Genomic DNA, 27804 nt, shown 5'->3' on the forward strand with positions numbered 1-27804 from the left:
ACTAGTGCAGGCCAGCAGGCGAACAGAACGTGTGTGATCAGTACGCTGACAGCCCGCCAGTATCATGTCAGCCCCATCCCGCCTGCCCACCCGGCTACCCCGCGGCCGCACCCATATGTGATCGCCCCGAGCCTGGGCAGCTGCTACCCACTGTCCCGACCCTCGACGTTCCGACGCCCAAGGCTGTAGACTTACAAGTACTGTTTGTCCCGGATACCCATCTACTGATCGAACTCGATCGGTTATTGATCGACTGTCTGGTTATGACGTCGTTAACAGTACGGATCTAAGTGCTTTATCAGTGTTAAATGATTTGTACTAATTGTTGGTGGGTGTGAGGTAGTACATCAGCACATGTGACAGTGTCCTCAGCTTTTCAACCACCCCAGGCTGCCAGCAGAAATGTCACGCCGTAAGCAGGCCCGACCACGCTCTTGTCGAGGTAAGTTCAAACAGTACCCCAGGGGACAATCACTCCAACATACACACTGTTAACACATCATTTATTACATATAACTTTATTTAGCATTTTTTTTGTTCTCTTCTGTTTAAAGACTGTAGATTGATTTTGTTGATGTAAAGTGCCAAAGTTTGTTTTGGTTTAACAGGATCATTTTATTTGTTGATTTTTCCATTAATGAATATCCCATGATCCCATGTCATGCAATTATGTTGTCGAATTGAAGTAATATCCATTATAAAGATTGGTTTTTGGCTTGATTTAGATCAGTGAATGAATACATGCATAATCAGTTAAGATAAGTTCCATGTTCGTTTGTAGGTGAGTATTATTTATTTATTTATTTGATTGGTGTTTTATGCCATACTTATTATACTTCACTTATACGACGATGGCCAGTATTATGGTGGGAGGAAACCGGTCAGAGTCCGGGGGAAACTCGCAGCCATCCACAGGTTGCTGCAGGACCTTCCCACTTAGGGCCAGAGAGGTGGGTGTTAGGATACATGTATTGATGGACATGTGCATCTGCAGCAGCATGTGGATAGATCTCAGTTTAGTATATATGATTATATGTGTATCTTTCTAAAACATATCTTTGTCACAGTGAGAAAATGCCTTGTATGTATTTTGTGTAAGTTCAGAAGCATCTCAGTGTGTATTTGCATTTCAGAAGAATTTTAGAGTGTATCACTGGTTAGAAGTGTATTTCACTGGTTAGAAGTGTATCGTATAAGGTCAGAATTATTTTGTCCATTTGTGTAAGGTCATAAGTACTTTTGAGTGTATTAGTGTATGGGGAGAAGTGTTTCAATGTGTAGATTGACAGAGGCATTACTTATGGATAACAATTCCTGGATTTATTGTGTTGGTGACGTTTCGATGTAGGTTCTTACAAACCATATGAACATACAGAGATACAAGACAACATGTATACAGTAAGAGAGTGAGTGGTGTCAAAAACAGACTTATGTTATCCATAAGTAATGCCTCTGTCAATCTATACCATCCCAATTCCTAAATGCCTCTGAAAGAAGTTTCAATGTGTATTTGTGTAAGAACAGAAGTATTTGAAGTGTATTAGTGTAAGGTCAAAAGTGTTTGTATTTGTGTAAGGCAAGAAGTATTGCAGTGTTTGTGTAAGGTTAGAAATGTTTGTGTTTGTGTAAGGCCAGAAGTATTTTGACCAATGTGTATTTGTGGAAGTTCAGAAGTATTTCAGTGGTTGTGTAAGGTCAGAAATGTTTCAGTGTGTATTTGTGGGAGTTGAGAAGAATTTCAACAAATATTGTGTAAGGTCAAGGTGTGTAAGTTATTTCAGTGTGTATATATGTACTTTGGAATGTATTTATAATAGGTCAGAAGTATTTAAGTATGTATTTGGGTACGGTCACTGTGTATTTGTGTAAGGTCAGAAATATTTCATTGTGTAATTGCTTAAGGCAACATTTAGTTTGGTCTGTATTTGTGAAGTTCACATGTGGTATACTGATAGCTGTCCATGGAAGGGCTACATGTCATCTGCTGTGTCAAGTTTTTTCTTTCTGGATTCCAGCTTATTCTGTGGCAAATCTCTAATGCATGAAGCACTTTTTTTTTTTATTTTTTCCTTCTTTTTTTTTCAGAATTACATCAGTTTGGTTTGTAATATTGATTCAAACCTTGTATCATGTTCTATGGTCTTCATGCTTCTATGTCCCCTCACTATGATTACAATGTTTTAGCCTATTTTCCGTCTCTCTTTATTTTGACTTATTTCCTTTGTTTTCAGTCAGTTACAGTACAGTTATTCATTTTCATTTGATTGAAGATCAATCAGGTCTTTTCAAGATTTCAAACAACTCTGTTAATATAATTTTATTCATTTCATTCAATTCTTCCAGCTCAAGAATATCAAATACACTGTAGTTGTCCCAAGGTCCCTCATGTTTTATTATGATCAAAGATTTCACACTGTTCTGATGAAATCAGTAATCATTTTGTTCATTTGTGCCAGATTTCTCAAAGATGTCAAGCAGTTTAACTAAAATCCCTAATGTTTCATTCAGTTCTGCGAAAGATTTTAGACAGTAAAGTGAAAACCCCTCATGATTTCTTTCAAGGCTGCCAGATTATTTATATAAGCTATATCAGGGTTTCATTCTGGGCATATCTCCGTTTACCTGTGCATCGGGCGTTTCATTTTTGTCAAGTTTCATTATGGTTTCATGCCATTCTGTCATATTAGCTAAAGGTTTTTTTTTTTTGCATAACGAATTGCTCTCTATATCTTTTTTATTGTAATGGTATAATGTGACAGTACTTGCAGTTTTGTCACAGATTCTCATGGTTTCATATAGTTCTGTGAATCAGATTAGTTTATAAATGGTTTCATCAGATCGATTACATTTTGTCATGGTTTCAGAGAGCCCCATCAGTGTTGTAATGGTTGGCACCTTACATCATGGTTACAGATTGTTTTGTCACCTTACCTCTTGGTTACACATTGTTTTGTCATCTTGCATCATGATTTCACATTGCTTTGTCATTTTACCTCATGATTTCACATTGTTTTGGCACTTTACAGCATGGTTACAGACTGTTTTGTCACCTTACAGCATAGTTACAGATTATTTTGTAACCTTACATCAGAGTTATACATTGTTTTGTTACTTTCCACTATTGTTGTGCATTGTTTTGTTACTTTCCGCTATGGTTATGCATTGTTTTGTTACCTTACATCATCACTGTACATTGTTTTATTAATTTACATTATGGTTACATATTGTTTTGTCAACTTACATCATGATTACAGATTGTTTTGTCACCTTACATCATGATTACAGTTTTTTTTTCAACTTCCATCATGGTTGAAGATTGTTTTGTTGCCTTACATTGTGGTTACACATTGTTTCAGATTGTTTTGTTGCCTTACATCATTGTTACAGATTGTTTTGTTGCCTTAGATCATTGTTACAGATTGTTTTGTCACCTTATATCATGATTGCAGATATTTTTGTCAACTTCCATCATGGTTGCAGATTGTTTTGTTACCTTACATTATGGTTACACATTGTTTCAGATTGTTTTGTTACCTAACAGCATTATTGAAGATTGTTTTGTTGCCTTATATCATAGTTGCACATTGTTTTGTTGCCTTACATCATGGTTACACATTGTTTTGTTGCCTCACTTCATGATTACACATTGTTTTGTTGCCTTACATCATGGTTACACATTGTTTTGTTGCCTTACATCATGGCTACACATTGTTTCACATGATTTTAGGCATATTCTTTTTTTTTGCAGAACTGGTTATATAACCGTTAAAGGAGAAGAAAACTTTAAATTATGACACTATAGGCTGAAAAGAGCACATTTTTTTCTATCTGATGGTGACTGCTGCATAAATTTGCTCACCATACACGTAAAGCCGGAAAACGGCAAAGCTGGCATAAATCGCTGAGTTCATCGCGTCCTCCATCTTAGCACCCTGTAATTTATGCTAGGTGTGTGTTGCCTCTCAACCAGTGAGAGTGGTTAAAACTGCCAGCTTGTTTGTGTAAGCTGTAAATGAACTATACTGTTTGATACCTTCTGGGAAGAAGAGTTCTACAGGAAATGTATGAACTGCACTTTGGTTGGTTTCCGACGGCAGTTCTCCTCCTAGCACAGAAGACTTCAGGACAAGTTCTTAGGCAAAATGGAGTCGCCCACAGCAGATTTTGGCGCTGACTTAATTTATAATTTAGCAACTTGAGGTACATATTAGAATTTTTTTGTCGCATGCACCTGCGAGAAAATGCATACTCTTTTCAATGGTATTTGTTTGATATTTAAGTTTTCTTCTCCTTTCATGTACTATCACATTTTTGTCTGGTAATGTACTTGATACATTATACATTTTTCCATGATTGTCTTTGGCTAAAACAAGTAGGTTGGGAGAAATAAAGAAATTGATGGTGAAGCAGTTATTAAGTTTAAGCCAGCATTTCAAATAACATAAGATGTTGGACACATGTAATATTATTGAGTTTTGTTTGAGTTAATTTTGATATTGACATTGTGATATTTACTATTTCCTGTGAGTGTGTTGTGTGGAGATCTCAAGCTCTACAGTGAAACTGAAGGCAACAGACGAAGTACAGGCTATAGACGGACTGTATGATGGAGGAGTTGGACGCACTTGATCACATAGCAAGGAACAAGAGGGCCTTGGGAAAACAAAGCTTTGCATAATCACCAGACGGTGTAGTTATTGGGGTTTGCTGACTGGCGTTTTTCCTGAGCCCCTTCCCTCGGGGATCTGAAATTTCACTGTTAGGATGGTAATAGGCGCCAGACCTCACAATGCACATGGTTACGCTGCGCCCACGGGACATGGGCAGAAAATGAACTTGGAGGCGATAGATTGTCTTCGGAAGGAAATGGTGGTCCCCCTGGGATGCACGGCTGTGTATGTGTGTCGCCGGGTCTATCCTGTGAGACATGGACTCTAGATTAGACCATCTCTGAAAGAGGTAGAATCTCCCTGGAGGGGTGCCTTGTTTTAGCCAGCTTTTCGCCAGGCTTTATATATCATAGAGACTGCAGTTTCTGTGACGCATCTAAATAACAATTATATTAGCACTTTATGGAAGTTTTAATCTGATTTGCTACTTTTTCTTCACGCCTTGTTGAACATACCAAAGGGGATCTGGAGACAGGAAACTTAAGGGGGAAAGATGAAAAGAAGTTGAGAGGACTGTATTTGGAGTTGGGTTAGAGATGTCATGTCTATGTGAGCAGAGACATGAACAAATTCTCCAGACACTGTCCACTTGATCTTCTTCCTTTGTAGAGAAAGTCTGTGCTTTAATCAGGCAGATAAAAATACTTATTAAAATGTATGAGAAATTTTATCTCTTGAGTTCGAGCTCCAGCACTTGTAGTGAACATAAAAAGATGATGCTTCAGATGGACGGCACTGTTTATGTTTAAAGGGTGATGTTTTAGTTGCTCAGCACTGTGTGCATTGCTTCAGTTAGACAGCAGAAGACAGTGCTAAAGTTGGGCAGTACTGTATGTACATGTAAGAGGGCAATGTTTCACTTGACAGCATTAAACATATAAAGACAGCACTTCAGTTAGACAGCATTAGACATCAGAAAACAAGTCTTCGACTGGCCAGCACTGTATGCTGGAAGTGTTTCAGTTGCTGATAGCAGCACTAACAACACTATGTATGAAGGCAATGCTTCATTTGAAAATCATTTTTATGTATGAGGACATTGGAACTTGTGATGGGAGTGGGTGCGATACTGAAACTGGCATTAAAGTATTCATTACTAAGTAAGCAAACCCCATTTCGAGGAAAGTTTCCTATCTAATTTATCTTCAGTAATGGCTGACATCATATTTGTAAAATCCTTCTACAGGTGATAAACAAGGCTGATGATATGTTAGATTTTTTTGTATTTGATACAAAATACAAAATTTTTTGTATGCGGTTGATGTTTGATGGTGTTTTATTGGCTGTTTATAAACATGAACATATTTTCATGCATTGTTGTTTTTTTTTTGTTTTTTTAGAGAGTTTGGAGGATAGGATGGAGACAGGCACGCCTGAGGCTTTCCTGGGAGATGGAAAGGAGGGTGAGGGGGTGTCACTGGATATGGACAATCTAAGTGGACAAGATGGTAGGCCCCTGTGTCACTACATATTATATGATGCCAAGTCATATCAGAAGTCTTCAAGTATCATTTGTATCATTTACAGCTTAGACTTATATGCTTTATTATAGTTACCTTGCCTGGGCATTTGGTACTTTAATTAGTTAGTTAGACTCCCAGCAAATTTTCATTTTCGTTATACCTTGATTTTATATTTTGATTTCACTTGCTCATTTGTCAGAGGCATCAATGTCATGTCAGACGACAAATGCTCCTTCAGTTAATATGTGAAATAGTCTTGATAACCAACTGAACTCCCAATCAAATAAATAAGTTTACCTGTTTTGTAAACAAGGCGTAATACCATTGATTACAGGTGTATTAGTGTCTGGTGATGGAGAGAAGACTGATGAAGGGAATCAGGGTGACACAGGGGTGGAGGACACAGGTGAATTCACCTGTGATAACTGTGACCAGGTCTTCTACAGCCTTACCAAACTTCTGTACCACAGTAACTTTGAGTGCTCTGCTGTAGGTATGTATGCCTGAATAATACTCATTAACTTGTTCCCAAAGTCTGTCACATGCTTGTTCCCTAAGTCTATCACATGCTTGTTCCCAAAGTCTGTCAAATGCTTGTTCCCTAAGTCTATCACATACTTGTTCCCTGAGTCTGTCACATGCTTGTTCCCTAAGTCTATCACATACTTGTTCACCGAGTCTATCACATGCTTGTTCGTTGAGTCTGTCACATGCTTGTTCCCTAAGTCTATCACATGCTTGTTCCCTAAGTCTGTCAAATGCTTGTTCCTGGTGAGTTGTCTAACCCCAAGTGCACTGGGCAGTTTCCAAAACTCTGTGAACAGATTGTCATAACCTGTATATTATGATGCTGGTTTAATACAGACATTGCGTTGGTACATCCAACTGGACTTAACAGACAAATTTGATATGAGCAATATAGTTTGTTATTGGAGAGAAGCTCATGTATAGGGTATGGGTGTGCTTATGACATCAGGGAATCAGAGAATAACTGTTAGTGACAATCCCATGGGCAGAGAGTATTGATGAATGTGATATCAAAGATAACGAACATTTATGGGTGGGAATCTCATGGATAGAGTGTGTGGATAAATGTTGATATCAGTGATAGAGAAGATGTGTGGGTGGCAATGTCATGGGTAGAGTGTATGGATGAATGTTATATCAGGGATAGAGAATATCTGTGGGTGGGAATCTCATGGGTAGAGTGTGTGGATGACTGTTATATCAGGGATAGAGAAGATGTGTTGGTGGGAATCTCATGGGTAGAGTGTATGGATGAAAGTTATATCAGGGATAGAGAATATCTGTGGGTGGGAATCTCATGGGTAGAGTGTATGGATGACTGTTATATCAGGGATAGAGAATATCTGTGGGTGGGAATCTCATGGGTAGAGTGTGTGGATGACTGTTATATCAGGGATAGAGAATATCTGTGGGTGGGAATCTCATGGGTAGAGTGTATGGATGACTGTTATATCAGGGATAGAGAATATCTGTGGGTGGGAATCTCATGGGTAGAGTGTATGGATGACTGTTATATCAGGGATAGAGAATATCTGTGGGTGGGAATCTCATGGGTAGAGTGTATGGATGAAAGTTATATCAGGGATAGAGAATATCTGTGGGTGGGAATCTCATGGGTAGAGTGTATGGATGACTGTTATATCAGTGATAGAGAAGATGTGTGGGTGGAAATCTCATGGGTAGAGTGTGTGGATGACTGTTATATCAGGGATAGAGAATATCTGTGGGTGGGAATCTCATGGGTAGAGTGTATGGATGACTGTTATATCAGGGATAGAGAATATCTGTGGGTGGGAATCTCATGGGTAGAGTGTGTGGATGAATGTTATATCAGGGATAGAGAATATCTGTGGGTGGGAATCTCATGGGTAGAGTGTGTGGATGACTGTTATATCAGGGATAGAGAAGATGTGTGGGTGGGAATCTCATGGGTAGAGTGTGTGGATGAATGTTATATCAGGGATAGAGAATATCTGTGGGTGGGAATCTCATGGGTAGAGCGTGTGGATGACTGTTATATCAGGGATATAGAAGATGTGTGGGTGGGAATCTCATGGGTAGACTGTATGGATGAATGTATGGTGAGAAGTTAATGGGTCATTGCGATTTTCTAGCACGTTAATCACTTGCCACGGAGATCATGTGTATAGTGTACAGTGTATCAAATCTGTGTGTAAGCTAATGAAATGATGAGGAGAGTTGTTAATTTTTTTTACTACAATGGAAGAAGACTCTTCCATGGAAGTTACTCTTTGTAACTTATCTAGTACAATGGAACTGCTCTTTGTAACTTATCTCTTACAGTGGCACTACTCTTTGTAACTCATTTAGTATGATGGCACTACTCTTTGTAATTCACTAAGTGAGTTACCAATGAAGTCTGGATATGAAGTAGTGTTTCCTTCATTGTACTTCATTGTACTTCATTGTACTACATGTTCTTTAACTTCCAAATGATTTACATATCTAAGTTGCACCTGAGTATGTAGTGTATGGCAAGGACACGTCACCTTTCTGCTTACTGATTGTGACCTGTCTGGAGGTAGGTGTGTGTGCATGTGTGTGATGTATGTGGAGTTCAGAGTGGAGGCTGACTGCCACCCCACTGTGATCTGACATCGTTCAGACTGGAGCTGTCCAGGAGACCTGCTTAGCCACTATGTAGTTGCGGTATTGACAGGGTGACCACCTGACGGCCCCATACCTCCCAAACCTTTACAGCGCCCTGCCAATTGTTGTTTGTCAGGACTAGCCCCAGCAGGCGGTACTGCTGTATTCTAGGGACCTGATGAAGACTGTGTGATAGACTTAAGCCGGGTATTCAGGGCTCAGCCCCAGGGGACTCAGCTTCCATTTCCTCCATCCTTCTCTCTGGCTGCTCGCTGTCCCAGCAGGTAGCCTGAGCACCTTTAATGCAGTCTCTCCAACCCAGCCCTGGCCTCCCACGGGGCTATCGCCTGACTGCTTCACAAAAACCCAGCTCAAGTCAATTTCCAGTGGATGTGAAGCCTGTGTAGGCCAGGCAGACTGGAGTGGCTCCTCGGGGATTCCTCCATACGCATATGAAATGACTGGAAATGACGGAATATGCCAGCCTTTTTTCCCCCCACTTCTCCTGTTGCTAGTAGGATTTAGCAAGATCACGCTATAGATTGAGCCTAGCTTATACCCCCACTGCCTCCTGATTCCCACATGTTCACTGTCCTCTACCTTAACACATTACATGTAAAATCAGGTCTTGCACAAGCTCCAGTGCCACAACGCCCCCCAACGCCCAATCACTATACCTCACCCTGAACAATTCCTGAACTCTTTGACATGGTTGAGATAGTCAGACCTCTGCATTTAGTAAGAGTGTTGTTATTCACATAAATATCTGTACTAATACATGTACATGTATATATCTAATATAATATAAATTTTCCAAATTGTCTTTGTCTTTTGGTGTAAGTCTGGAGGTATGGAGGTACATACAAACTTGTGTCTATGGAGGTACATACGGACTCTTGTCAGTGGAGGTACATACATATAAACTTGTGTCATTGCTGGTATACACATGTAGATCCATGTCAGTAGGAGTGTATGGAGATTCCTGTCAAAGGAGATACATGTACATACAGACTCTTGTCGATGGAAATACAGAGATTCCTCTCAGTGGAGGTACATAGAGACTCCTGTCTATGGAGGTACATGCAGACAATTGTCAATGAAAGTACCTACATACTCCTTTCATTGGTGGTACATACAGACTCCTGTCAGTGGAGGTACATACAGACTCCTGTCAAGGGAGGTTCATACAGACTCTTGTCAATGGAGGTACATTCAAAGTATTGTTAGTGGAGGTACACACAGACTTTTGTCAGTGGAACTACATACAGACTCCTGTCAATGAAGGTACATAGACTCCTGTCGATGGAGGCACACTCTCCTGCCAATTGAAGTACATACAGACTCTTGTCAATGGAGGTACATAGACACTCTTCTCAATGGAGGTACACAGAGAATGCTGTCAATGGAGGCACATAAAGACTCCAGTCAAGGGAGATGTATATTTCTAGAGGCTCCTAGGAGGCACAAAGACTTCTGTCTTTGGAGGTACATTGTGTGTAAGGACCTCCTGTTAAAAGAGGTATACATGTACATTAAAGCTGAAATGACAATTCAGGTACATACTTTTAGTGACTGCTGTCAACAGATATATGTAGAACATGTTTTTTGAATAGCAAATTAGCATTATATATAATTTTAAGCATGATATGGTTTATAGCAGTTCTATTGTTGCATGTCTAGTTGGTAACTAATCAGTGGAGGCTCTACCTTTGTTACAGCATACATCCTCTTGTTTATTAACTTTATGTCACATGGTTTAAACTTTATGACATTTAAGTGTTGAGTCTGGCTTGTCTTCATAAAACAAAAGTTTTTTCATTTCTGTTAACATTTAGCAGTGCTGACTAAGAATAACGTGTACTGTGTTAAAGCTTGTACCTAGCGAGCATTTTGACCATATAAAATACATGGATGGCCAGTTTAGATTTGGACTGCTTATATATTCGCCCTCCCTTTCATTACTTTGGCAACATGTGGAGGAGATTTTATATCTGATTCATAACAGATTCATATCTGTTTGATATGAATTTTATAAATAACTGTATGTTTAGGACTTTAGGATCAGTTGTGTGTGTTTAGTCATAAAATTAAAAATCTAATTCCTGATTGTGTGTGTTTGGAATCATATCACTTTAATTTTGTCTGGAAATGAACACAATCAAACAAAACAATATGTTTTGAGAAAACACAGCTTTTATTTTATTGAGATTCAGACTTTTGGCTGGATGAGTCTATAAATACAAATATAGTTTTGAATCAGAAATTTGAGGTGTACAATTTTTGTCTTTATAAAGCTAAATATACATGGTAACGCAGGACTTTATCTGTACAAGTATTTTTATGTGGGTTCTCTGCTTGTTCCATGCTAAGCCTAGCACACACATGAAGAATCTTGTCTAATTGAACGTGGCGTTGGTTCGGTGAAGTGTGTATGTATTTATTGTTTCCACCTCCCCACCCCTGAGGCTTTGTCCAAGTCAGATCCCCTACCCCCTGTCGTGGTTTTTGATTGGTGCAGCTGAGCAGAACTGCGCTGTCTATGCCCTCTCTAATCATGCCATCTCTGGGGGTGCTTATCTTCCCAGTGAGACAAACAGACCCATCCTCATTTATCACAGGTGTTTTCCTTTGATCTTAGCCTTGTATACCAGTAGTGCATGAAGGTATCTGTAGAAGGTATTTTGTCACAGTATTGTTCCTTTCACCAATCATATAATAGATTGTCTTATATTTGCAGGCTTTGAAAATACAATGTTTGGGACACCATGGGTGTTTTAAATGCACAGTCAAGCTTGTACTGTGTATAAGTTTGACTGAATTCACCAAACGTGGTGTCGTCATTTATAGAAACACCCAGTTTCTACAGTACATCTGATTAACTGTAGGCCTATAGGCAAAACAATAAAACCATGCAGACATGTTACATGTACATTATGTGTGCATTTGTTTTATTTTTATTCTTAATGAATGTTTCCAAAGTATATGTATGTGCCTTCATTGAAAGAGTGATATCAGCAATTCTTGTGCTTCACAAATGCATAAGTGTAGTTTATAGCTGGCTTGAGTTCTGATACATAGTGTACTGGTGTATATTTTATGTGGTGTACTGGTGTATACTTTATGTGGTGTACACGTCTATACTTTATGTGGTGTAATGGTGTATACTTTGTCGTGTACATGTGTATAGTTTATGTGGTGTACTGGTGTATACTTTGTTGTGTACACATGTATACATTTTGTGATGTACTGGTGTATACTTTGTTGTGTACATGTGTATACTTTATGTGGTGTACTGGTGTGTACTTTGTCGTGTACGTGTATAATTTATGTGGTGTACTGGTGTATACTTTGTTGTGTACATGTCTATACTTTATGTGGTGTAATGGTGTATACTTTGTCGTGTACATCTGTATACTTTATATGGTGAACTGGTGTATACTTTGTTATGTACACGTCTATACTTTATGTGGTGTAATGGTGCATACTCTGTCGTGTACATGTCTATACTTTATATGGTGTACTGGTGTATACTTCACATGATGTAGCACACTTTATATGGTATACTTTAGGTGTGAATGTAAGTGATGAAATGGTTATCCATCAGGCTGACAGTAAACAATACTGCTCACGTCCTAGAGGGATGTAATTTCTACAGGTGGAGGGCTTTGTGAATGTCTGATTACAGGTGAGAAGGGCTGATGTGAGTCAGGTGATGAACATGACAGGTATGGAAGTTGCAAGTCACATGACATGCATGCCTTTATACGCCATGTCTATCTCAGACAGTACTGGCCAGGCAGACTGTCCAGACTAACGCTGTATGTCACCCAAATTTCCCTTATTTCCCTCCGCCCCTGGGAGAGGGGGCTATATTGCCCACTGCCTCTCCCCAGGGACCTCCTTCAGGCTGGATTACTTTTCCATTTTGCTGCGGCTCCCCTGGGGTGGGCTCCATTAGGAGTTTAGCAGGTGGTCAGAACAGGCCCAGTAATTATCCACAGCAGAGCCTGGTCTCAGCGGTAGGCAAACCTTGGCAGGGCCCAGTTTTCCTCTGTATTGCATGGTTACCCCAGAATAGGGCAGAACCTGGGAGCCCTGCTTTATGGCCTCACGGGGAGTAATTATGTGGTTCTGACAGACAGACTATGAATATGAGCGGAAATGTAAAAGGTGTTAGCCCGTCAGCCGTGGTACTCCACTTTACCTTGTGACCTGGCCCAGACTGTGTAGGTAAAGAGGAATTGTACTGGTAGCACCCCAGGGGGTAATAACACAGCCAAGGCTGGAGGAAAGGTCACATGATGCCCCAGACATGACCATCTGCAGCTGTAAGCAAACTCTTATAGAGAACCCTTTATGTGACAAGTTTGCTGAGAAAGTATGCCATTACAAGTAAACAATGTGTCATTAGGTTTATGACATTAGTTAGTGTACAGTAGGAGATACAGCCCCCATGCTGACAAAAATCCTCTGTCCTGAGTGCCATCCTGAACTATTTTATCTGTCTGGTCTCATCTAAAATGTAAGCCTTCTGGAAAAATTTATTTGACACATTGGGTCCTCCATCAGATTTGCTAAATGTCCTATGGTTGAAAGTGTCAGAGCCTGGAAATAACTGATGTAAGTGTCACAGCTTGTAAGTTACTAATGTAAGTGTCACAGCCTGTAAGTTACTAATGTAAGTGTCATAGCCTGGAAGTAACTGATGTAAGTGTCATAGCCTGGAAGTTACTTATATAAGTGTCATAGCTTGGTAGTAACTGATGTATCATAGCCTGAAAGTAACTGATGTGTCATAGCATAGAAGTAACTGATGTAAGCGTCATAGCCTGGAAGTAAGTGATATAAGTGTCATAGCTTGGAAGTAACTTATGCAAGTGTCATGGCCTGGTAATAACTGATGTGAGTGTCTTAGCCTGGAAGTGACTGATCTAAGTGTCATAGCCTGGAAGTAACTGATGTATCATAGCCTGAAAGTAACTGATGGGTCATAGCATAGAAGTAACTGATTTGTCATAGCCTGAAAGTAACTAATATAAGTGCCTGAAAATAGCGGATGTAAGGGTCACAGCATGGAAGTAACTGATAAAGTGCCATAGTGTGGAAGTAACTGATGTAAGTGCCATAGCCTGGAAATACAGTGTATTTTTTCAATCTTCTCATTGCTGACCTGTAGTAGTACATTTAACACCCGTTGTAGTACATTGCTCACCTGTAGTGATACATTGCTCACCTTTAGTAGTACATTGTACACCTGTAGTAGTATATTGCTCACCTGTAGCAATAAATTGCTTACTTGTAGCAGTATGTTGCGCACCTGTAGAAGCATATTGAACACCTGTATTAGTACATTGCACTACTCACCTGTAGCAACAAATTGCTCACCTGTAGTTCTACAGTGCAACCTGTAGTTATACAGTTGTTGTAGTAATACATTGCACACCTGTAGTAGTACATTGCACACCTGTAGTAGTATGCTGCTCACCTGTAGTAATACATTGCACACATGTAGTAGTACATTGCTCACCTGTAGCAGTACATTGCATACCTGTAGGAGTACAGTGAAAACCTGTAATAGTACATTGGACACCTGCAGTAGTACTTTGCAGATCTGTACAAGTATGCCGCTCACCTGTAGCAGTACATTGCCCACCTGTAGTAGTACATGGCTTGTCTGTAGTAGTACTTTGCACTCCAGTAGTAGTACAATGGACACCCATAGTAGTACATTACACACCTGTAGTAGTATATTGCACACCTGTGGTAGAATGTTGAACACCTGTAGCACTACATGGCATACCAGGTTTAAAAAAGTTACTCACTTTGAAATGTAAGTGGATGAAAACCTCCAGTGTAAGGTGAGGACCATACTTACTATAGTCCTCCAAAATGTCATGTACTTAATATTGGTGACTGTCATGATAAATTATGCTGATTATCTTCCACAAAAATCCTGTTGAGTGACAGTGTTGGATATACAGATGCAGTGTGGATTAAAAGCCAGTACATCAAGATACTGGCAGTAGTTTAGAATGAGACGTTATAACTGCTCGTGGCTCAGTTGGTTAGCTCAGCGTAATGACCCAGGAGCCTCTAACAAATGCGGTCACTGTGAATTGAAGTTCAGCTCAAGCTGGCTTCCTCTCCGGCTGTATGTGTAAAGATCTGCCAGTAACCTGCAGATGGTCATGGGTTTCCCCCGGGCTGTGCCCGATTTCCTCCCACCATAATGCTATATAAGTGGAATGATCTTGAGTACCGCGTAAAAACACGAATCAAATAGATAAATAAATCATTATAAGTGCTCTGACACCTGGCCAGAGTCTGGTTACAACTCTTCTGACATGATACCAGAAATTTACTCTCAGAAAACTTTGATTCCATAGAGAGGTCATTTATGGTCATCATGCATGTAAGAATGACCATTGTTATGTAGTGAAAAGTTTTATCACACCACATTTCCTGTTCTTTGACTTACTGGTACTTGTATTTAAGATAATTTCAACAACTACAGATTGTGGTTCACACAAGGTACATCTGGTAATAGGTACTTGTAATTTGACAGCCATCCTGATTCTTCACAGTGTTTTGATGCTAGGAACTTTCAAGCCCTGAAACATATTCAGGAACAGTTCTTTTGATTCAACAGCCAATAATTTCTAAAAAAAATAACTAAGGACACAGGGCGAATAATAGCTGTAGTTTGTTGTTCGAGGAGGAATAAAACTTGACACCTGTCCTTCAGTGGCTGACTTCTCAGCCCACTGCACATAGGGGAGAAACAATGGTGAACCCACAGAGCAATTCTCAAGTACATGTAATCGACTAATACTGGTGTCTGACTCGAGTCTACAGAACATGGGCATAGTTGTCTTGTTGGCAAGGTGTCATTCTTACAGCCTGGAGAAAACAACACACATCTTAAGTAGGTATGAATAACCAAACACAAAACGTTGATCAATTCAGTCAGGGTATTGAATAACATGGGCAGACAACTGTGTCTGCAGATTTGAATGTATGAAGTGGGACAATCTGATAATATATGTGCCACATCTTTCATGTACAAAGAACTGTGATGTGTACATGTACTGTACATACTTGTAGGTCTATCACTTTGAGGTATTATAAGCCCGAATTTTTTGGCCTCAGTGGCCAAATATGCTCAGTGGTATATGTGCTAGTGCATTACATTGACTCTGGAGACTCTCTCCAAAGTGGTTGATGTGAGTTCAAGTCAAGCTCATGCTGACAGCCTCTCTGGTCTGCATCTGCATCATGTGAGAATGTCTGCATCTCATTACCATGGGGATTAGGCTGTCAGTATGAAATAGCAAAATATACAGGAGCTGAAATGATTCTGTTGTCTTTGTTATTATCATAGCTATGCCATGCATAGATGCAGGTATCAGTGTAAGCAGGGATCGTGGGCAACCAGTTGCAGAAGTTGCATAGGAAGTATATTCACATAGCTCCAGTAGTTTGTTGACACTTGTTGGTGCCATTAGTCTGTCAAAGGATTAGTTTTTTTTAGGCCATTTTCCTCAAGATGCCACAAACCCAGTCCTATTTATTTATTTCATTGGTGTTTTATGCCGTACTCAGGAATATTTCACTTATATGACAGCAGCCAGTATCATGGTGGAAGCTATCCAAGTAACCAGGCAAAGCCTGGGGAAAATCACAACCATCCACAGATCAAAATGCTTGATGTACTTTTGGATGTAATTTGTGAAGGGCCTATCCTACCCCCTGTATAGTCAACACAATATGGAAATTGATACCATAATGATCAGGTGAAACGTTGCTGTTTGCTGCTGTAATTGCATTTGGAAATTTGATTAAATACTGTGATGTTTTTCCAGCATTGATGGGATCTTTAAATATTTTGACATGGGACATTGTTTGACAATTGTCTTTAAACCGGAGTACCAGACAGCTCTGGGAGTTCAGTTGTTCCAGCTTTTGGATCTTGTGCTGTGGTAATTACAAACTGGAGACGGCTTGGAATCCAAGTTTCAAGCAGAAACCCCCTGATGTGGGCATGTTGCCTGTTGTGTCAAATGAAACGAGCCAAGTGTAGCTCGGGTTCTGTTTCCATTAGGAATATGTAAGAAGTTTTATCCATTTTGGCTCAGTTTTCTCCAGGGAGACATTTCATTTCAGCATAAAACTGAGTTTCCACTTTGGTGACTGTTTCCAAGAGGCCGTAAAACTATTGGATAGCCTACTTAAGGCTGAGTAGCTCAGGACATTTTCTGGTCTTGGAGGGCTCAGTGGAATCCATGTGCCTAGGGACGGGCTGATATTTGGCCATGGCTCTCTGGGGGCCTCTTCGCTTCAGTCATGCCACACTTAGACATGATGAGAAAGGTTTTAATTTTCCCTTCCAGACTTAGATGTTGATGTTTTTATCACGATAATCAAATGGGTTTGGAAGATTATAAATATTTAAACAGTTTGGGATTATATGTTGTCAAGAGGCCTGCTTGACAAGGCGTGTTTATGTGACAGGACAAACTCCACAGATGGTCGGGTGTTTGGGTGGGAAAGGGGGACGGGATTTCACAGGAAAGGTGATATAAGACTGATGGGGGTGAGGGAGAGACCAGGTGATGCAGGGTGAGGTGTGAACAGCATCCAGGTGTAGTGGCCTTAATATTTAATGTCCAAGTAAATAGCTACTTGGATTCAGACGCCAGTTTCTTTTAGAACAGTGTGAGAACTTGATAATTGGGAACTTTCAATTCGATTTGTATTTGTTGTTATGGTTTTGTGCGTATATTGATTCAAACTGTCAACGGGATTGTTCCCTGGCTGTTTTATCTGTGTTTTGCTTAAACACAGTTGACTCATGGGAATTCTACATGTAATTACATTGGCCGTCACAGCAGTGGATACGATTGCTGGAGAGATAAGCAGATTAAATTCACAAATTAATGTTACTTACTTCATCAAAAGATATTGTGTCTGGATTACTGTTCATTACATCCAAAATTAAATGACGTTGGTTTATTCTGCTTATGTGAGAGAAGTAAATTGTGTGAACATTGCTTGTTCTTCATACTCGTGAAAAACATACATGTAGCTTCTTGGCCTACAAATTCCCTCACCAAGGCTGCGATTGAATCCATACTGCATGTGTCCTTTTGATTAAAAAGACAAATGCCTGTAAAATCGTGTTTTGACTCTCTTCCATATGCCCTGAAATACATAAACTGTATATGGGAATAAAACTTTGTCATTCTACACAAATGACTGAGCATCTACAATGATACAAGCATCTCCTGTTTGAAGTCCAAACACTGTTAACAGATGAGGTTGCAGGTTGTCATAGGGAGAGCAGATACAAGCATCTCCTGTTTGAAGTCCAGACACTGTTAACAAATGAGGTTGCAGGTTGTCAGAGAGAGAGCAGATACAAGCATCTCGTGTTTGAAGTCCAAACACTGTTAATACATGAGGTTGCACGTTGTCAGAGGGAGAGCAGATACAAGCATATTCTGTTTGAAAAAATGAGGTTGCACGTTCTCTTGCTGGGTTGACTACAGCTTTAGATCAGGGGGTGTGTAAGGGACATCCACCAATAAACATGTTTCTTAAAATGTGTATGTAGGGAAATATTCTTCAGTAGAGTGTAAGGCAATAAATGGGTCATACATGAAATCCATTCATTGAACCACTTTAGGAATGAATTTTATGTATATCTGAATCCTCCTTTCTAAATGTTTTTGTGTTTTGTAACACTGAACAATGGAAGATTTTATTTCCTGAGATTAACTTTGTGTCATAGATTAGGTTTTTAAATGTATTTGAACAGTTTTTAAATGTGTTTGAAAAGTTTTTAAGCATGAAGGTTTTTAACCAGTGCAGTTATTGCAATTTCCTTTAATGCTGGTCTTGTGGTTCCAGCACCTTAAAATTGAAGACACATCTGTGTATATTTGCAGGTTCTCGTGATGAGATGACACCTGTGAGATGTGATGGATTGTGCCAGCCCCCAGCTCCTAGCCCCTCCCCGGCCTCTATATACTCTGGTGACACCAGCCAGAGCCCGTCCTCTATGGACTGTGAGCCCATGTCCCCCAGTGTGGCGGCTCTCACCCCAGAGGAGGTCCCTTTCAGTGTGGGTCTCAGTGAGAACCATCCTTATGGATGTCAGTTCTGTGAGAAAGCCTTCTCACGGTTAGGCTACCTGAAGAAACATGAGCAGGTAAATGAATATTTTTAATGAGAACACCTGTATTGTTTGGATTATGTTTTGTAATAGTACTAATCTGAAGTTTGTCTAATGTGACAAAATAAAAAAAAGTTGGATATTTCAAAATAATTGTGCTAAAAGTTCATACAATTTTCTTTTTATTTTGTTTCTTGCATGTATGCCTGAGAAACAAGTAAAAGTATTTAATTGCATTTTCAGTAAACAAATGTTACTTTATTGTTAATTTTATGTATTAAGTATTTTAATTTATGTGAATGTTACATCCCTCCCCCCACCTCTCATGCAAGAAAGTAAATAAGTAATAATAAGTAAAATTATGTAGTGTCAATAACAAGGTATGATTTTCATTTTATTTCTTGTTTTCAGATTCACCAGGATTTGCTCCCATATAAATGCGAGTTTTGTTTCCGTAGTTTTAAGCACAAAAGAAGCAGAGATCGTCATGTGAAGATGCATACAGGAGACAAAAAATACAGGTGCTGTCAGTGCTCAGCGGCTTTTGCCAGGTGAGATCAGTCATGGGTATAATCCTCTGCTTGAAAAATGCCTGTACCTGGAGAACAGCGTGGTGCCTCTGGTAGATGGACTTCCCATCCTGTTTGTTCCTGTTAACCCTTTTAGTAAACATGTAACATTTAGGTTATAGGAACAGCAAGAAATTATTTGAAATGAGCTTAAATTTGAGTCATGGATTGCCCTAATGACACTTAATACTGCATAATTGAAGTTGTGTAATACTAAATATAGGTGCATTTCTGAATGTGTTGTTGTTGCAGGAGTGACCACCTGAAGATTCATGAGAAGAATCATCAGATGGGCAAACCATTCCTGTGCCCTGAGTGTAACTGTAGCTTCACCTCACTGGGGACACTCACTGCCCACATGATGACCCATAAAAGCCCAGGGGAGGCTCAGTTTAGCTGTCCTCAGTGTGGGGCCAGGTGCCAAGGAGCAGAGGCATTACAGGTGCACCTAAGTCGCCATTGTGCTGGGCCTTCCTCAACATCCTCAGGGGAGAGAGGTCAGGGCAGGGTGTACGGGGTGGAGGAGGCTCGAGGACAGAGGACTGTCTGTCCTGTCTGCTCTGAAGTGTTCATGAGCATTGAGGAGCTGATGGAGCACATGCCCCAGCACAATGTTGTAACTTTCTCCATGGTGTCCCCAACCCGGCCAGTTAGCACCTCCAGCATGGCCAGTCAGAATGACCCAGACCAAATTACCTCCCCTGGCCACTTTGCTGCGGTGGCCGAGGACAAAAACGTTTGTCCTTACTGCTACAGAGAGGACTTTCCCACCCTGGAGCTGTTGGAGATTCACATGCAGAGCGTTCACTCAGTCAAACCCACAGACATTTACACCTGTAATTATTGTAATGCTCCTTACCCAAACCTCTACAGTCTGCACGAGCACATGAGGGTCATCCATAAGAATCAGCCCTGTCTGGACATCAAGTACCCCTGCAGCTTCTGCAGCATGGAGTTCAACAGTATAGAGCTGCTGGCAGAACACCGACACCAGAAACACAACCGCATGGTGAACAGCCCCCAGCAGCACAAGCAAATCTTAGAGGCCATCACATGTATACAGTGCTCAATGGTGTTTGAGAATCCAGCCACGCTACAGGAACATCTGATGATGGTTCATGCCAAGAACATGAAAGAGGAGATGAAGACACCGGCCAAGAGGCACAAGAGTTCCTCTGGGCAGAGTAGCTCCAATAACAACCATGACACCACAGTCACCAAGCATTTGCGTGCAGCTCTCTTCTCCAAGTCTCCGTCTCAGAATGGCACAGTGACACAGGAGAGCAAGCCAAACACAGGGGTGACCTGTGACCAGTGTAATGCAACCTTCACCAACATGGAGGACTTCCAGTGTCACATGAAGCTTCACCTAGGGGCTGGGGGAGGCTGTCACAGGTGCTCTTACTGTAACAAGGACTTCCCCACCAGTGACCTGCTGGAGACCCACACCTTCGTGCACTTTCTCCACCAGAGCACGGAGTACGGCTGCACATCCTGTGTGAAGATCTTTCACAAACCAGACGAGCTGCAGAAACACCTGATGGACATTCACGCTCACCACCTGTATCGGTGTTCTCTCTGCAAGGAGATCTTTGACTCCAAGGTAAACATACAGGTTCACTTTGCCATCAAACATAGCAACGAGTGTAAACTGTTCAAGTGTACAGAGTGTGGCTCCATGTTTCGCTCAGAGATGGAATGGCAGCTTCATGTCAAGGTCTCCCATTTACAGATTGCCAAGCCATTTCGCTGTTTGTTCTGCAGAGACAGTTTTGTGACAGAGATAGAGCTTCAGTGTCATCTGACCACACACAAGAAATCATTCCACTGTACGATGTGCTCTGAATCATTCCACGTGGAGTACTTATTGGACAAACACTTGGAAGAGGCTCACAACCCTGAGAGGCACCTGGTCACAGAGACAGTTCACATCAAGGTGGAGAAGGAGAACATCCACGTGAACGTGACTTCCACAACCCCCAGCTCTCTGCTGCCTACCAAATCCCCGGAGCCTTCCACCAGCCTCTGGAAGACCATGGAGACCTGTGTCTGGTACACTTGTAACATCTGCGATACCAAGTTCAACCAGCCTGCGGCACTGCAGCTTCACAAGCTTCAAGAGCACCAGCAGAAGATCTCCAGCCCCTCTAAACTTAACCCGTCTCGTGCCCTGCCCACTCTCTCCACCCCATCCCCAGCCCAGTCCCCAGTTACCAAGAGCAGCTCACAAACCACGACTCGCGTGGTGGCCAAGTCCCCGCATTCTGGCAGCCAAGAGCACACTGAAGGTGGAGAGAGGCTGACACATGGCTGCTGCTTCTGCAGCCAGACCTTCCGTAGCAAGACAGAGATGGACAAGCATATGAAGATCCATGTCAATTCTGGAGGTCAGAAGTGTAACATTTGTGATGAGGTGTTCTCTAGTGCCAATGTTCTAGCCGAGCACAAGCTGCAGCACTGCAAGGTGCCCCAGGGGAACGTCTGCGTGGGTTGTAAGAAAACTCTGAAGACAGAGGAGCAGTTTTATATCCACTCCCAAGAGCATGCTGTGCAGGGCGCCATGATGCAGTGTATCATTTGCCGTCAGTCTTTAGCTTCAATGATTGAGCTACAGATGCACGGCAAACATCATTTCCAGGTGAAGCCCAGTTTCTACACCTGCTGTGTGTGTCTGAAGACATTCGACTCTAGGGAGAATCTCATCTCAAAGTTAAACAGCAGCGGGAGAACGTACTACGTGTGTAAGCCATGTTACCATGGGGAGATGTCTGAGCATATGTGTCAGCAGTGTGGGGCCACATTCCCGTCACGAGATCTTCTGGATTCCCATGTTCTCACCCACAGAAAGACCTATCAGTGCATCAAGTGTCAGGAGTCATTCAGCTCGGAGTACGAGATACAGATTCACGTGGCCACTCACATGATCCAGGAGGGGAATATCCACGAGTGCAAGCTCTGCCTGAAGACCTTTGAATCTCCGGCCAAGCTTCAGTGTCACCTGATTGAGCACACGTACGGCAGCAGCGAGATGCGGTGCCATGTGTGCGGCAGTCTCTTCATGCGAGCTGTGGACATCCAGGCTCACGCAGTGGAGCATGGTCTCCCTGCTCGTTCTTACTGCTGCAGTCAGTGTAATCAGAAGTTCTTCTTCAGTGCCGAGCTAGAAAACCACCTGCTGAGCCACACCCAGGAGGGCACATCCTCCTCATCTTCCCCCTCGGAACTAGGATGCCCTGACTGCACCCAAACCTTCTCTGACATAGCTAAACTTCATGCACATCGTAAGCTTCACGAGAAGAGCAGTGGCGCCTACAAATGCTCACTCTGTCAAGATGTCTTTTCGAACATAGGTGAGATGCAGACACATTTCTTCTCAATTCATGCGGATGGACAGGCGGCAAAAAATGGCTTCACATGTACAGAGTGCTCATTGGATTTCACTAATCTGGCCAACTTGCAGACCCACATGAAAATTCATAGTGCAGGTAATGAAGATTGTTTTTCAACATTATATTATATAACATGCACTAATCACCTTTCTAAGCTTGTTCCATTTTCAAGGAGAGGCCAAATGAGAAATGCAAAATGAAAACTTACATTCAGTGGTGATTACTGCATCTATTCTTCTACCTAAAAGATTGGAATATAAAATATGAACAATATATTATTATGAGTGTTGACTATCTCTGCTTTTGTCAAATCTCCTAATGTACTGTAGACAGTTATGTTCAAACTTTTCTGCATATTTTGCCAAAGTGGTTATAGGATCAAGGGTCAATGCATTTGTGCTTTCACACAAATTACTCCAAGTATTGTAAGCCTATACCATACCATTTAAAGTCATTATAGAGAAACATCATTAAGCCATTATTATTAGAAAATAATGGGAGGCAAACATTTTTACAGAAGTTACATTTTGTTTGTCTATTTGCCCTGCTTGTATCTGACCTATGAATTCATGCTTCAGGAACTAAGCATACCTGTCCAGTGTGTAAGAAAGTGTTCTCTGTGTCACGGAATCTTCACCTGCATATGAGATCCCATTCCGGGGAGAAACCATACGAGTGCCCCATCTGCAAGAAAAGATTTTCACGTATGTCTAGGCTTGTTTAATTTTGTTCTCCCATGTCTTGTTCCACATTGCAGGGTTTTCTAGATAAACTATTTAAAAAAATATGGTGGTTATTGAGTAACTGTTTTGGTTTTTCTTACCTGATTTCAAACTTGTCCGAACTCTTTTGTTTCCTTTTTGATGTTCTAACCACTATATCGAAAACCTGAACCGCCTGGTGTATTCAACTTGTTTTCACCTCGATATGGCCGAAATATTGTAGATGTGGCGCTAAGCCATAATCATTCATTCATTCTACAAAACAGGTAATATTTAAGATTTTCTGTAATATGTAGTCCTGATGAAGCATTAGCCAGAAGCTTAGCATTTGTATTTTGAGCTAGCCAATCAGTATATTTTACTTTTACAACCATAAATATCCTCCTTATAACTACATGTACTGTTTATAGGAATTTCATGGGGCCACTCAAGCAAAAATTTGTGAACCATTTTTGAATAGGTTGTCAAGTAAATCAACGGGCCATATGGCCATATAATAAACTATTGTGTATGAGAATAAAAGTTATAAAGAAACTGGGACTATTCTGAAGTATTGTCGATGGGTCTCTTGAACCTCACTGTCATGTTTTTTTTTTTCTGTGATAATTTATTCATAAATGTTTGATATGTACATGTGGAAAAATTGCTTATATGTTTCTAACGGCTTTCAGGGAAGGAAAATCGTAAATCCCACATGAAATCCCACAGTAATGTGAAACCATTTGTATGCCCAATCTGTGGCAAGGGCTTTTCAAGGAAGGGCCATGTTAAGGACCACATGAGAGTCCACTTTGCACAGGTGAGTTTAGGAATGATTTACTGAGGACGTGTTTATAAAACTGCTAGATTTTATTTGATTGGTGTTTAAAGAGGCTATACTAGATATTGTGGACTTAAAATCTTTTAACAAGTAACCAGGGTTACCTTGTGACCCCAATAGCAGACTGGCTGCAGCAAGAACAACACTTCAGCTGAATGTTCCAGTAATGGTTCAGATTCTACAGACTGATTTGTAAACCATAAAAACCATCGGCTACAGTATGGCATGATCATGTCTCCGTGACAACTGAAGACAAATTTACAATGTTCAGGTGACTGTAGTTCAAACCATAAAATATGTCTTAATTTAATTGGACCCAAAATGTTGCAGTGCATCAAGTTGTTTCTAGGGATCATTGGTTGATACACGCATTTTTTTATTCATTCATTTATTTGATTGGTGTTTTACCCCACACTCAAGAATGTTTTACATATGCCGGTTTTACCACAGTCAGTATTATCATAACTCACAATGACCCCATTGGTAAGAGGTTCTTGAGTCACTGTGCTTCACTACCAAGCTTAACCCCTATATACCTTATTTCTTCTAAAATTTGGGACACCTGGTCTGCTCATTTTAATAATATGACCTACTTCAGCTCCCAATCATTCTGCTTTTGACATTAGCATAGTGCAAGTGAGTGCACGTGAGCGCACATGGTCTGACCGGTGTCCTCCCCCTGACGTCAGGTGGCACTAGTATCTACAGCCCCTTTCAAGCACACAGTTTGCTGCCATGTTTCGTTTTCGGGAGTCCAGATTGATAAATGGTTTATGGTAGCGAAATTAAAACCTTCTTTGCCAGATATGACCATTTACAAGTGACATTTGTGTACAGGTTTCAGCCGTTCAGGCCATGGAGATCCAGCTGTATTCGTCATGGAAAAAGTGACAATTCATTGATACATAAAGTAGCAGTGTGTTTTATCTCTATAAATATGTAGCCTCTCTATTGAAAGATCATTACAGTTAATAATGCATGGGGTAATTCACTATTTGTCGGTCTCTTAATTTTCTCATTACTGGTGGCTTTCGGGGTAAATTTCATGTGACTAGTACCCTGTCAATAAGTTTTGAACAGCATTTATTCATTGAAATCTTTGTTTATTTTGACAAGTAAGGAAAATATTTCAAGAGAATTTAAATAATGCACAGAGCATTCATCCGGATGCCCAATTTAGATTTTCTAGCATGCATGTGAGGTGTTGCATGATTTTTGATTTTCTCAAATGTTTTTCTTTTTCTTTTGGTTTAAATTTTCTTTAGACCATTTTTGATATGGCCTTTTAGAGACAGAGTGACAACCACATATTCCATGAACAATTAATACACGATCATTCTGTGGTGATCGACTATTGAATATTTTTTAAAGGTGATGCCAAGACCAATTGCTCATGTTTTAGTCAGTCTAGACTGATGCTCAAGGTTGCAAACTGTCTGGGCAGGTCTTCACGCTTCAGTGGACTGTTATCCTGAAATACATGTAACAATAAATGCAATGCGTGCCAATTATCAGTTTGCAGTATCAGCTAAGAGGCCAGCTTGGATTTATATATAGGCAATGATAATTACTTTAATCAATGAAGTATAGTAACGTACCAAAATATTCAATTTTATTATTTCAAATGGTTGGTCAAAACAAAAAATGACACAATTTCAGTTGAAAGAAAAACTCAATTTCACCCAAAAAGTCGTGGTTGGTATGTCGAAAAATGACATCTATGAACCCCTACCAATGTATATGTAATTCTAGCAGGAATGTTGAGTTTCTTTTTTCTCACATGGTTCGACCATCTAATGAACAATATAGCGGTACTCCCATCTTTACTTTTCCAAAAGGGTGGTAAAAAGAAGTATAATGTTCTACTTTCAACACTACTAATATCTTTCCCAAATTTTTAGAAGAATTAGGATATGTGTGCATGTTGATAGCATAAGAGGAATGTATACATGCAGACCACTGATTTTGTTAAATATCTGTAGACTTATTCTTAATTCATCACAGGATCCTACCAACCCCGACATTCTGGAGAGCATTCAAGACCCGGACAACGGCAGCACCAGTGATACGCTTAGTCCAGCCAGTGACGGAGGGCCATGGAAATCCAACAATGCCGTGGGTGATGATGAAAGTTCAGAGGTGAACCAGGCCTGGACCAATCACAGTGAAGAAGGGGCTGAAGAGGCGGAGATGGACAGTGGCGCTGACAATGATAATGAAGCTGCAATAGAAACCACGGCCATGATGGGCTAGAGGAAAATCAGGACTTTTCCCCCCACAAGAGAAGAGTTATGTCCCCTTGAGTGCTCATTAAGGCAGGAAGAGAGAAGAAGCCACACTATTATGTTGTTGTTGTATTTTTGAACAGTTCCAGTGGTATCTAAAATGTCCAGTGCCGGTAGTTGTGTTTATAGCCCAAGTAGGTACTGGGTAGAAAAACCGAGATTGTTGCCATCTCCTTGTGAGTGATATAAATTTTCCATCAAAATGTGGATTAATTTTGAAATTACTTCATGTGATTGATGCTGGTTGATTTTAGTTCATTGAAGGTACCTGTTAACCAAAGCAGCATTTACACTGTCACGATTAGACTCTTTGTCTAGACATCTCTGTAAAGATTTCTTTTTGTTCCTTTCTTGAATTGACCGGTTTTCAGGTATTGTTTCTCAGACATTATATACATACATATATATATATGTGTGTTTTATGTTAAGTTTTCATTAATGTTCAAGATTATCAAAATGTTCAAGTCTGCATAATATTGTTGTCATTAAGTTATCTCTTGGAAATGTATTTTTATTTGTACAATTTGAAAGGGCTGTGTATACTGCTTGAGAAAAGAACTAAAACATACAAACAGTGTATTTGTGTTGTTTTTGCCGCTGTACCTGCATGGCACCCAATTTCTCTGTTATAATTCATGGTTTTAGTTACATGGTTATTCATGATATGGAAATCTACGGTGTCAGTAACCCTCATATTGTCGTCAATTCAGCAATCAAGACCATTTTATAGGCAAATTCAGTGATGTGACCATTATTTTTTACAAGCAAACAAAGGGAGATAACCTAGTCAGCAGACACTCACCACAGACTTCAGGATACTGGGGCCACATTCACAAACTTTGTAAATCGCCTTTCTCATAACTTTTTTGGTAAAACATGGCTGGTTTATAGTGCCGTAAGGCGATGTCATTTACAAGAAAAGCTAGGTAAAATTGATTTACGAAGTTTTGTGAAAGTGGCACCAGGAAAATACACCTCCCCGATGCTATCCAATGAAAAGTGGAATATTTTGTAATGCAGGATAAAAGCTTACACGTAACGTGTATTTAAGATGAAAGAATCCACATTGAAGGCA

General features: G+C 40.5%; 1 protein-coding gene across 1 annotated transcript; it reads left to right on the forward strand.

The window, feature by feature from the left end:
- Window positions 1-402: 402 nt before the first annotated feature.
- LOC135475577 (zinc finger protein 423-like) lies at window positions 403-27257 on the forward strand. The gene is made up of 11 exons (XM_064755501.1): window positions 403-442; window positions 6011-6118; window positions 6468-6622; window positions 8942-9054; window positions 13007-13098; window positions 18718-18980; window positions 19356-19495; window positions 19766-21678; window positions 21712-22998; window positions 24296-24423; window positions 26449-27257. Exons 1-11 carry the CDS (start codon window positions 403-405, stop codon window positions 26695-26697), a joined length of 4488 nt encoding a protein of 1495 aa, XP_064611571.1. The 3' UTR covers window positions 26698-27257.
- The last annotated feature ends 547 nt before the right edge of the window (window positions 27258-27804 follow it).

Source organism: Liolophura sinensis, chromosome 9 (genome assembly GCF_032854445.1).
Source record: "Liolophura sinensis isolate JHLJ2023 chromosome 9, CUHK_Ljap_v2, whole genome shotgun sequence".
Taxonomy (NCBI): Eukaryota; Metazoa; Mollusca; class Polyplacophora; order Chitonida; family Chitonidae; genus Liolophura; species Liolophura sinensis.

Excerpts from the sequence above, each read along its gene's own strand:
- LOC135475577 (XM_064755501.1), top strand. The coding sequence starts at position 403 with ATGTCACGCCGTAAGCAGGCCCGACCACGCTCTTGTCGAG. Across the intron at positions 13,099-18,717 it reads AGACATGACCATCTGCAGCT|GTTCTCGTGATGAGATGACA; the intron begins GTAAGCAAACTC and ends GTATATTTGCAG. Across the intron at positions 24,424-26,448 it reads TGAGAGTCCACTTTGCACAG|GATCCTACCAACCCCGACAT; the intron begins GTGAGTTTAGGA and ends AATTCATCACAG.